General features: G+C 46.0%; 1 protein-coding gene across 2 annotated transcripts in view; it reads right to left on the reverse strand.

The window, feature by feature from the left end:
• The window catches only part of FRMD3 (FERM domain containing 3), a 285,052-nt gene that overhangs the window by 47,621 nt on the left and 224,579 nt on the right, over positions 1 to 12,852 (reverse strand). For both annotated transcript variants that reach the window (XM_090274210.1, XM_090274209.1), the window contains exons 11-13: positions 6,451 to 6,525; positions 6,073 to 6,141; positions 115 to 239 (exon numbers count right to left, since the gene is read on the reverse strand). In XM_090274210.1, coding sequence (XP_090130336.1) covers positions 115 to 239; positions 6,073 to 6,141; positions 6,451 to 6,525 — 269 coding nt within the window. The remainder of the gene's footprint in view (positions 1 to 114; positions 240 to 6,072; positions 6,142 to 6,450; positions 6,526 to 12,852) is intronic.

Here is a 12,852-nt window from a genome sequence, read left to right on the forward strand (position 1 = left end):
GTTTATAATTCACTCCAGCCCCCACCCCAACCATTACCCAACGTACCCAGAATTGGCGCCTTGCTCATTCGTCCAGGGTAAGCCTGCAACGGTGGCCTCTGGAATCGTACTTACCCTCACCGAGTGGAAAGTCCTCTTCCTGCTCGCTGGGGGAAGGCAGCAAGGGCTGCAGAGGCTCCATGTTAATGATGAGCTGTTTGTTCAAGGAGTAGGAACTACGGCTCTGGGTAATGTTGGCTCTGAAAACAGACACAAGCCAGATAGAGTTGGTTTCCATTGCAAACACCAGCTCCTCCATCTCAGTCCGCTGTATAAGCTGGGAACTCCCTTTAAGACGCTCACAATAGATTAGGCCAGTGAAAGACGACTTAACACTGAAGATGTATAGCCCTTTTTAACCTTAAGGCCCTGCCTCACAAAATGTCCATGTGTTCTAATACAGCATAGTAAAAGAAAATGTATTTCCCCATATGTCATCAGCTTGGGCATGCTAGTTGACAACACAAGCATTTGAAAAAGATATGGGAGGCAGGTATCTCTGAACTAGACACACAGAAAAGTGAATAAAGGGCATGGCTCAAATTAATAATCTTACACACACACACACACACACACACACACACACACCCTCTACCAGGCAGATGGCACAGATGTTCCACAACTACAAGCTGCTGTAGTGTCACTGGATGTCCAATGTTTAATATCAGTATTTAACAACCCCGTTCAAACTCACACACCAGTCACCAGCCACAGAACCCAGCTCTGCTTCCTCCTTTTGAAAGGAGCACTCATGCATGTCGGTGGCTGTGTCAGGCAGCAGATGTCCGGGAAGCCATGCAGGTGTCTCATTGAGACTACTGGCTGGCAGCTGGGAAGCCCATATACACTGCCAGCTGCAGGGGACCAGCTGTCTGGCCTGACAGAGAGGGAGATGCAGCACCTCTGGTGGGTGTCTGAGCACCCTTCCCCTTCCATGGTTTCTGTCAAAACCAAACCCAAGCCATCCTTCAAAGATGGTACCAAATGTCTCCTTCCCCTTCACGCCCTGCCCTCCTGAATTAGCTTCACAACACAGTCTCTTTCTGTTCTCTCTTCACTCTACTCTCCCTTCTTTTACAACTCACCGCATTTGTCACACCTGTCTCTCTGTAATTATGGTTGTACTAATCACAATGAGCCCCACCTTGATAAACTCCTAAGGGCAGGAACTGAACTATCCATTCTCATCTGCCTTACAGCACCTGGAGTGGCAGACACCCTGAAGGGGTGTTGGGGTTTGAAACTAACTGCAACCCTGGCTTGATATAATTGCCATTTCAGACTGCCCAGAGTGTTCTCTGGGCCTGTTGACAGAACTACTTTATACCCCAGGCATTGGAAAGGGGGGGACAGGGCACTGGGAAAGATCAGGATGCCTGTTAGCATCTTGAATTGAAACCCCACCACAGCTGGCACTGTCTGGAAAGGAAATGTATGGGGCCTTGCTTAACCATGGAGTTCTTTTCTTTGTTATTTCACTCTATAATTACTGATTTGGCAGTATGTATGTATTGGACGGTCTGCCTTGTTCTGGGGAACTGTGGTCCTAGCCTTAAGTAACTTACTCTCTAGAACTACATTTCTCGAACTGTTTTTGACCAAGACCTACATTAAGAAATACATTTTATATCACCTCTCTGTACACACAAATATGTGTACACATGCAGGAAGACATGCATTGAAGTGAATCCTTCACACAATCATAGTAGCTATCGCTGTGTGTGATACACTTTTTTTTCCCTATTTTGTTGCATTTTGTTTAAAGTGCTGGTCTTGACCTCTATTTTCACTTCAGGACTCATTAATGTGCAACAACTGAAAAAACATGCATTTCATGGAGGAGACTGATGGCTAAAAGTCTCATGGGAACACTAAGGAAGGGCCCCTGATCCTGCAAGACTCCCACCTTTTCCTACCAACTCCTTTAGACTCAAGGTTACCTTTTTTTTCCACCTCTCTTCTTGGCTTCAAGAGCCTACCAGCACAGTTGTTCTAATAAATATAACACCAGAATTCAAATGGCCCTTTTGTTGTTTACAAAGTGATTTGTATACACTGTAAGACAGGCAAGGAAAACACCATATTCACAGGTGAGGAACTTGACATTCAGTGAGGTTAGGACTAAAGATACTCAGGTGTGCAGGCTCAGGACTGTCCCATGCTCCACACCGCCTTTCTGCACGATTTCTCCTGCCAAGTCCCAGAGGGAACTCTGTCTGCTACCACTAATGTCCTGCCGTTTGTGGCTACCCAAGGCCTCACCATGTCAGGCAGGTTTCTCAAGGATGTGCTGACATTCCAATCAGCTCCCACTCTGCCCATTAACCTGAGTTCCTGAGGTAACAGCTGCTCTGGCTGGGGTTTCCCCAGGCCAGGTGAGGGTCCACGCCTTGTTTCTCCACTTTCACAGTCCACCCACTGGCTGACTATGCAAATACACCTGACCCACTTTGCAGCCCACACATGTGTGTACTCTAGGTTTAGAACAGTTCCAGATGAAACTGCCATTAAGAACTCTACTGAGGTAGAAAGGTTTCCTATGGGAACTGCCAAGTGTATTCTAAGATTTGTTTTTAAAAAATGATGGCATATAATACAGCGACTAAACTGAGGCTCATGGAGTTCCTGCACCTCTCCTTGGAACGAAAGAAGTGCTGCTGACCTGTCATCAAAAACTCCATCTGAACAGACTTTAACGTGAACATGTCTGTCAGCTTCTAGGTCCCCATCTTTGGATGAGAGACAATAATAATAATATCACCATATCACATTTGGATGGCCCTATATAATTTTTAAAGCACTTTATTTTAATCCTCATAACAAAACCCAGAAGTTGGGCAAAGTAATGTTATAAATCCCATTTTACAGATAAGTCAACTTAACCTGATGATCTGAGAAGTTTAGTGACTTATCCAAGACCACACAGCTGGTAAGCAACACGGCCAAGATTAGAATCATTTATTACTCCTAGACAGGGTCTCATAACTCTGGGTGTCCCTTGATGGCGGCCGCTATGCCTAGGTGGCTTAAACGGCCCTCCCTGGGCTCACCAGGCCTCTGAGATGGGCAGATGAGTCTCACCAAATAGCCAACCTGGAGGGCTTTGATTGAGGATCTTCTCAGCAGCAAAAATTAGTGGACTAAAATTGGAGTTACTGTCTTTTCTTTTTGAGTAAAAACGAAATACCCCAAGACAGTGTGTCTCAGTCTCTCTAGAACACATATCTCAGTAAAAGTAGCGGTCCATGAACTTGTCATTCTTTGAAAAGTAGAATCTCAAGTGTGAGGAAAGATAGCTAATCAAAGCCTTGTTGTCACCATTCTAGACTAGGAATCATTTCTAAACACCACCAGAGAAAGAGCTCATTGCTATAGTCTCACTTTCGAAAGCCACGTCAAAGAAGTCAAAACAATTCAAAAATAAAATAATTGTTCAAGAGAAACCATCTTCTACCATGCAATTGGCTACTGGGAAGGAATGAGAATAGTGGCCCCCATCACCATGGCTCCGCTTGGGAGGCTGAGGGCCCCAGGGCAGCACCTTGCACAGATCTCTGGTTTCAGAAAATCACAGAGGTGCTGCTGTCATCCCACACTCCTAGTTCATGCCATCACTCAACAAATATGTACTGACGTCCTACTATGTGCCCGGCCCTGCGTCCTTAGGTAGTATTGGGGGATGTGGAGATGTCTAAGACAGACACAAGCCTCGCCCTCTCCGAGCTTGCTCTATATCATTAATTTAAATAAATTCTTCCTTGTATTGTCAGAAATGTGAGAGATACAGCCTAGGACCAGAGGACCAGAGAGGGGTCCTTAGGATGGGAACTCAATTAGCTCTCACATACACATAAAATGGGCTAGTGAAAGGGAAAGGAGCATGCAAAACAGTGTCTCCGTGCCTGTAGGTTCTTGTGCACAGTAATATCCTGGGGGATTTTAGCAGATTCCAGAAAAGGGAAACTATAAATCGGCTGATGCCTCATGTCCCATTCCCTCTGGTGGTTTGGTCTACTCCAGATAAAGCTTTTTTCATTAAGGCCAATCTGCTTCCTTCGCCCACTTTCACCATCAGTTATCTAGAGCCAGCCAGGCTATTCAAAGGTTAGTCCGTGGGCCAGCTCCACAGCTATCACCTGGCAGCTTGTTAGAAATGCCTATTCATAAATCATAATCTGTTGTAACAGGATCCCGAGGTGAACCCTGTGCAAGTTAAAAATTCTGAGAAGCCCTGATCTAGGAAGTCTGAATTCCCATAAATTATGCAAACTTCAATTTAAGAGAAGTACTTAAAAAAAATTATTTTCTGATCTCGTTAACCATCCATAGACTGTAACTATGGGACTCTTGGAAAACTTTAAATATTTGGAATATGTCTCTTTGAAAGTACATTGTTAGAAACAGTTGCCTACTTTGTGTTTGTGCCATCAAGAGAACTCCCCCGCACTATCTCTTCTTCTTTTTAAGATCAAACACTGAAGCTGCAAGTTGAAAGAAGAAAACCCAAGCTAAGCCCCTAAGGTGACCTGCCTCCCAGTTTCTAAGAGAATGCCAGAGGCTCTCAGGGGGGCAGATGTGATAGAGAAAGGAGAACGGGCCTAGGTGTGCCTCCTCCCGAATTCATGACCTTAGATAAATCATTTAATTTCTCCAAGACACCAGTTCTCTTGTCTATAAATAGAAGCATCAAACTAGGTGATCCCTAAGGTCATTACCAGTCCAAAACTTCTGGAAAAGTTCAAATGCTATGTTTTATCATTTCCTCTTCTTTGTTTCTGCTGCACTGAGTAACCACAATTTGAGGGGGAAGAACAGCAATTTAAGAAACTATTTTTTAAAAACGACTGTTGTCATTAATGGATGGGCTGTAAAACCTTCATAGATATTACACCAAGGTGCTTCCCAGCCAAGGTGCTCCGGCTTCCCGCACCTTCCAATTTTCTCCTGCTTCTCAGAGCAGGAGAGACTGGCTTGGCAGACTTGCATGTGACCGCTTCCCACTTGGTCATGCACAACTGGGGGTGAATTATACTCTGTGCATGTCTGCATGGACTCTCATGCCAATGGCAGTTCTACCCCTGTGTGGGAGAGAAGTGACATCTGGACACCCATACCAGGCCAGATGGGCCACACTTCCAAGAAACCATGACCTTTTCCTGCCCAACCACCCCAGGGGACCTAGCTCACTCAGTCACTCTTGAAAGAGGAGATATGGGGCAAACCTGAGCCTAAAGGAAACTCCTCCAAGTTCAAAGACAGGAAAAAGGGGACAGGTGCGGACCAGTGTTGGGAACTTCCTAAAGAACATAGCTTATGATGATCTTGTCCTCAAAAGGGGAAGCATGATGATGAAAATGTTCATCTTAAAATATTTAGCATGTTTGAGGTTTAGTATATATAATGACTTAGGATATATAATGATTTGTGTACACTGTGGTGGCAATGAAGTCCAACATAGCCAAGAGAATATTTAATACGTAAGAATTCCATACACTGCCACTTTAATGAAGACGTGTACCTTTGAACCAATAATGACCAAGTCCTCATTCCTCTGAATGACCCTTGGAAATAAAAGAGTTCAGTGAGATATGAACACCCCACCCCCTCATGCAAAATAGCCTAGAAGGAGTGGGGCTGATGGAAACCAGCCACGTCTGATGAACAGAGGCAGGAACAGAGGGCAGTTCCAAGAGGACAGCATAATGGAGTCATCCAGGAGATGACACAGCCTTGCTCCACACACATACTGCTTATTCCTTGTGATATTCCAGGGTAAGTCAAGCCAATGACTTTCCACAGAGCAAATAACAATATGGAGCCCAGCTGCACTCACACCACGGTCCAGCCAAATCTGAGAGAGATTTCCGGGACAGTAAGAGTACCATGCCTGGAACCAGGGATGAAAAACAACATAGGACCTGGCAGCCGGTGCCCTTACACTCTTTTCTGTCACAGAGGATTTGGCAAAGCCAGTGTTTAAAGCCCTTTGTCCATCCCACAAGCCTCCCGGAGCCCTAAGAGCACCCCACTCACCTGTGCACCTCCGGAGGCTCCCTCTGGATTTTGGAGCTCGCCTCCACCACCTCTTTGGCAACCTTACCGCTGCAAAAAGCAAAAACACAGGTCTGCGCACAGACACTCAGAGCAGAAGGGGAGGGGTGTGCACGTATATCTCTTTAAATCTTACAGTGGTCTGACCCAGCTCTAGGAACCCACACATTTCCTCCCTCCATGAGGGGAAGTTACTATGGAGTTTGAGGGTGCTTGTGAGCATAAAGGATGAGTGAAGTAGAAAGGGAGGCCGAAACAGGGGCATAAGCCAAAGTGTACTGATTTATACGTAAAACATTCAAATGTAAATGCCTGCCCCCACCTCAACTGGGTCATCAAAATAGAATGAGGGGTACCTACCTATATCGGAATCTACTTCCTTTAAAAAATATCTTGCTGCTTGATACAGTCTTGATCTGACTGGATTTTGCATACCTTTAAGATAAAGCAAAGCAGACATGATAGTCACACTGGGAAGTCCAAGCTGGATATGCTATAATGTGGAGCAATCAGATATTTTTGACTGCCAGAAAGAAATACATTTTATTGTGTGAACTGGCCTGCACATGCACACAAACTTGAAAGAAGAGTTTCACAAAAGAAGAGTTAACTTTCACTGCTTTTATAATCTGATCTTTTCTATGTTCTCCCTTTTCATTCTTTTTAAATATTGATGATGACCCATATGTTTGGTCTCAATCCATTACTGGGTCACAAACTGGAAAACAAACAAACAAACAAACAGGTGATATCGATGATCCAACGGGATTCTTTCCCAATTTCTAGTTGAAAGATATGGAGAGGACAGATAGTGTCACATGGCATCAGTAAGTCCCTTGCTGCAGGGGAACTTTCTTGCCTGTGCCTCTACTAACACTGCAGCACAAAACAGTTTCTTGGTGACACAGGTCACTCACTGTGTCACAAAGAATGTGCCTTCTGTGTACTTCCCAACAGAGGGCAAGAGGGGCCCGTGTCCCCATGGAAATGGCCGGTGGCTTCTGAGTACTTTCCTGGGTAAGTCACCATGACCCAGTGCCCTTTGAAAGAAGCCACACTCGTGGATGACTAAGATACACGAGGAACAAGAAGCCCCGCCAAGCCCTGATTCAGCACCTCTGAGCCCTGCCAGTAAGTGCAAGCAAAACAACAGCAGCATTCTGAGAAGTATTCCAGAACATGGGCTGCCCAGAGGCCACACACAGGGCACTACCTGTGCAATACCTGTGAAGGCCTTACAGTACTGTGATGGCTACTGTGACATCAGTCACTCTAAGCCTTACGCAATTAAACCCAAGTTAGAAAAAAATGGTCTCACGGAGTTCCGGCTTATTTTTAAGTATTGATAGTCACAATGCGAACAATATGCTCTATAATTCTGAGCAAAAATGTGCACACAGCCAGGGCTCCAGCAAGAAGTTTCTGTGTGGGCAGTGATGCCTATCCTGAGCCTCTCGAAGCTTTCATCCATTGGCTCAGTAATTACTAACCAAATGCCTACATGCTCTAAACTCAGGAAAGATTCACATTCTCCATATCCATGGAGTGTAAGGTCTAGAGGGGAAATAGATATTAATCTGGAAGTCACACAAATAAGTGACAAATGTAAATTCCAAGTGTGGTGCATGTACTGTGAGGGAAAAGATGTAATGAGGGTATAGGGTGGGGGAACTGATCTAGTCTGGGGGCCAGTCTAAGGAAGGGACATCTAAGCTGAGACTCAGGGCTGGGCAGGCATTAACCAGGGCAGGTGGTGGGCAGTGTTCTGGCCAGAAGGCCCAGCTGCACAAAAGCCCTGAGACTGAGCACTGGAAGAACTAAAAAGAAGATCTGACGTGCATTTCCCCATGTCATTACTGCTATTATTTCTCTTTCTCTTTCTCTCTCTCTCTCTCTCTCTCTCTCTCTCTCTCTCTCTCTCTCTCTCTCTCTCTCTCTCTCTCTCTCTCTCTCTCTCTCTTGTTAATGATTTTGGCCTTTGTCCTCAGAACAATGGAAAGCTATACTAACAGTCTTTTGCAAAGAAGCCCCTTCTCCACAAACAGCCTGAGCCAGCAGAGAAGGACACTGGCTACAAAGGATGAGCAGAGACAGTGAGATGGACAGAGAGGGGTCTTGAGGAGGGGGCTCCTGTGAAGGCAGAGCCCAGAGAACATGGAATAGGACAGGTGGGAGCAGTAAGATCCACATCCCAGACCATCCGACAGGCTGGCTGCTGGCCAGAGCTGGGTGACAGAGCACACCTAGTAAAGAGGAGAAAGGTCCCCAGTAAGCTAAGTAAGGAATGTCCTGCTGAGCCCCCAAGAGGACTCATCTGCTCCAGGCCCATGTGCCCGCCCACATCTTGGCCCTAGAGAGATGGGGTGGGCCTGACACATGTCCCACTGGAGCCTCAGAAAAGATCCAGCCCCACCTCCCTCTCTCCATCTTCTCAGCAGGACTATTGCTCACAAGTCCTCAGAGGTAAAGGAAAGAGAAAGCTTTAAAGAAGACTCTGTGCCAGGTAGCTCAGTTGGTTATAGCATCATCCTGCTACACCAAGGTTGAGGGTTTGATCCTCAGTCAGGGAGCATGGAAGAATCAACCAGTGAATACATAACTAAAGTGCAACAAGAAATCAATGTTTCTCTCTCTCCCCTCCTCTCTCTAAAATCAATAAATAAAAAAATTAAAGAAGCCTCTCTATTTTTTTTAATTGATTTTGCTGTTGCTGTTGATCTAGGTTCCTAAGGATCTTGGGGCGAGGTAGCCTGCTAAAAAGAAGATGAAGAGCCTTAATTGGAGTGTTTGGAACTCAGACTGAATTCTGTGCCCAGATTATAGCAGCTCCCAGAGGTGCAGCTAGCACAACAGGTGGACAGCTCTAGTTTCACTGATTCAGCCTCAGCTCCCACCCGTCCAGGCCCCTCGACAAGACCGCTGACTTCTGCCTACACCCAGAATAGTGGGAGGCCTCTGCACTGCATGGAACATAAACGCTCGAAGTGCTTCGAGAAAAACAGGTTAAAAGACACATTTCATGGAGAAAGAAAATAGATGTCTGCATAGGATGAGAGGAGTGAAAAAAGGCTGGCCTTTGTGTCATTTGATTTGCTCAGAGACACCCTCCTAAGCACCCCCTCCAATCCTCTCCCAGATATACCCAGGTGGACTGGCCATAATGTCTGGGTTAAGATCTTCCTGGGAATTTTAAGTGGGAGTTCATTCTGAGAGCTTGAACAACATAAACCCACTGGGAACTATGGGAAACACAAACAGTAGAATGGAAAGATGAGGACAGGGGAAGGAGAAAGGGGGCCTTGTTCCCAAACCTGGTCAAGCATCAGCAGCACCTGAATATGGGATAAAAACACTGGTCATCAGGCTCCATCACTCGAGTCTCATTTAGCGAGTCTGGAGAGGGGCCCAAGAGTCTGTATTTTCACCAAACACCCAAGGCCATTCAAAGGCTGCCTACCACCTCTGAGTTCCCATATTCTCCTTTAAATGACCGGATAGGTGGCATTTGACCTGAAAGAGCAGAGGCCCAGGTTCCTACCTGCTGTAGGTCCTGTGACTTTGGTTAAGTCATACAGTTTTTCTGAGTCCCAATTTTTCCACTAATTTTTTAAAGGGGGAAGATAGAATGACACCTAATTCCTAGAGTTCTGAAGAGGATTCGATGAGATTAAATGATTTGAAAGCACCTAGCACCTGCTCATTACGTAATATATAGTTGCTGTCCCCCTCTCCCTAATATCACTCCCAAAACTTCCCTGTTTTCTTCTCACGATGGAGCTTCCAAAGCCGATTCTCTAAATCATGGAAATTTGGGGGAGCCGTGTCAAACACCCTGAAAGCTAATAAAAATGCCTTTCTGCTCTAACTCTCGCTTTGTCTCCCAGGCTCTCACATCAACAAGCCCAGAGCCAAAGTCTTCTTCCCACTGAAGGCCACAAAGGCACAACCGAGTTCAAAATAGCAATTCTCTCTCCTCCAACCGTCTTCCCTACCTGCCTTCCCTCAGCTTCCACCTCCAATGCCCTATCCAATATCCCAGCACGGAAACGCTCACTCTTCTCAAACATCCGACCTCACAGAAAAATCCAGACAGTCCCCAATTTCCCAACGCCTGACTTGAAAACAACTGTGACTTCAAATGATGTCCTGGTCACTACTTCCCTTTCTGCTGACACAGCTCTTCCCCACCCCTCACTCCAGATCTGCCAGCGCGGCACTGATACCCAGGGACCCATGGCTGCAGGGAATTTCCCTGCTCTGTGCTGCCACCAAAGCTGTATTTTAATGGGGAAATGGATGCAGACATTGCCTGAACGTGCAAAGTGTTCGCCAAGTGTGGGTATCAGTGACGCACACAGCTCAGCTCTGCAGGTGCACACCTCCCCTCTTCCTGCTCCTCACTTCTCTCCTCTGACACCTGCTACTACAGAGGCTGGGCATGAGGCCAGGCTAGGTGCTAGGGAGACAAAAGGTGCTGCCCTAAGAGGCCACCTCTAGAATTAACAATTTCCCATTTTATCATGGTTTACAACTTCTGGAGTAATCGTAACAATAACGACATATGTTATTATTGAGCACCTACTATGGGTCAGGCACCATCCAAAGCACCTTAAATATACTAATTCGTTTTATGCTCACAGCTCTCTTCTAGGAGGAAGCAATCCTCACTTTTACATGGGGAAATTGAGGCACAGAGGGGTTAAGTCAACTAACTATGTTCACATGATAGAAGCTGGAGAAACCATGCTACAAACCCAGGTCTATCTGTATTTTTAAAAGAATGTTTTAGCCATGAAGATTCTCAGACTTCAGAGGGCAGCAGAATCACCTTAGAGGGCCTTAGAAAATATGAGTTTCTGATTCAATAAGTCTGCGGTGGAGCCCAAGGATGCATTTCTAACAAGTTACCAGGAGATGCTGAAACTGGTTCAGGAACCCTACTTGGAGAATCACTCGACTTGAGCACTTAACCCTGGATGGCACATTCGTACTACCAAGGAAATTGTTATTACTACCAAACACCTAGACCACTCATCTCAAATTCTGACTTTTTCAAGTAACAGCTTTATTGAGATATAATTCACATATCATAAGGTTTACCTTTTAGACTATACACTTCAGTGGTTTTAGTTATAATTCATAAAGTTAAAAAATTCATCAAAAACATTTCCATTACCCCAGAAGGACTGTCCTGTAGCCAATGGCAATTACTTTGTTTCCCTTTCACTTCAATCCTATACAACCACTCATCTACTTTGTCTCCCTAAAGATTTGCTTATTCTGGATATTTATATAAATATAATCACATAATATGTGGTATTTCATGACTGGCTTTTTACTTAGTCTAATGTATCCAGGGTTCATCCATGTTGCATCATGAATCAATGCTTCGCTCCTTTCATGGCTGAAAAATATTCCATTACATTCACACATTACTTTTCTTTCTTTTTTTTAATCAATTGACAGTCATCTAGATTTTTCATTTGTAGCTACTCTGAATAATGCTGCTGTGAACATTCATACACCCTTTCTGTGAGGATCCAGATTCTGATTTAATTGGGTCTAGGGGAGGGTCCATAGTGTAGGTGTTGTTCACAAGCTCCCTCACGTGATTCTAACATGCAGTCAGGGCCAAGAACCTCTGGCTTAGAACCCTGTTATTCCAAGTGTGGGCCATGGACCGTCAGCCCAGCAGCACCAGGGAACTTACTAGAAATACAGATTCTTGTGCCCCACCCAAACCTACTGCATCAGAGGTCAGAGTCTAACAAGACCTCCGGGTGATGTGTGTGCCCACTGACGTGTGAGAGGCTCTGGTTCCGGGAGCTACTTGGGACCCTTACCTACAAGTGTAACATCGTTCCTCTGACAAAGTGCACACCAAACTCTGAACAAGAAATGTATTAGGGACTGCCTTCATCCCCTGCACACGTGCCTTACAGAACTGGGGGCAGAGAGTCTCATTTAAGTCTCCACTGCATCCCCAGGACTCAGCACAGTGCACAGGGGCACAAAAGCAGGCGTGGGATAAAGTTGTCACATGGAAACAGCGGTGAGCCACTGAGCCCTTTGGTGTGTCCAGTGCACTTTCAGAAACCAGCACCCAGAAATGGTGAGCGCTGGTGCTCCAGAGGTTGAGCACCTTGAAAATACATGGCACAAAGGAAGCTCTGAAATGGTGACTAAGACTGTGTCAGGGATCCCATGGGGTTTGGAGCTGGAGGGAAAAATCAGAGTTGCTGCTTCTGGGCTCTGTCCCCAGGCAGCAGAGCTCAGAGCCAGGGCTATCAAGTCTGATCGGTGGCCCTGGGCCAGCTGACAACTAACAGCACATTCATGGGTTGAAAGCACACTTGGGAATTCTTGCCTAGCAGGCCTCCTGGTTCCATGACAGGTGAAGTGAAAAGGAGGGACAAAGCACCCCCAAAGTCGGGAACAAAGACCAGGGCCTTGCTCTGCCAACCAAAAGGGTCAAAGCACAGTGCCAGCTGGACAGGCCCAAAAGCAGGGCTGGGACCTCTTCCTGGGAAAGCGACAGTGCCATGGAGGAAGCAGGCACCCACCCTGAGGGCAACAGAATCAGAGCCCTTCACAGTCAGACAGACTGGGCTCTGCAACCAACGGGCACTCGGAAAACTTCCACTGTTAGTGAAGGGGGTAGAGGTGGCAGTGCTGGAAGCAGGTATTTATCGAGGGTCCGTGTGCCTGGCAGAACTAAACACAGCAAGGCACGTATTACCAATCACACTTTACAGATGAGAA

This window comes from Furipterus horrens, unplaced genomic scaffold (genome assembly GCF_987537825.1).
Source record: "Furipterus horrens unplaced genomic scaffold, mFurHor1.1.pri manual_scaffold_4, whole genome shotgun sequence".
In the NCBI taxonomy this organism is placed as follows: Eukaryota; Metazoa; Chordata; class Mammalia; order Chiroptera; family Furipteridae; genus Furipterus; species Furipterus horrens.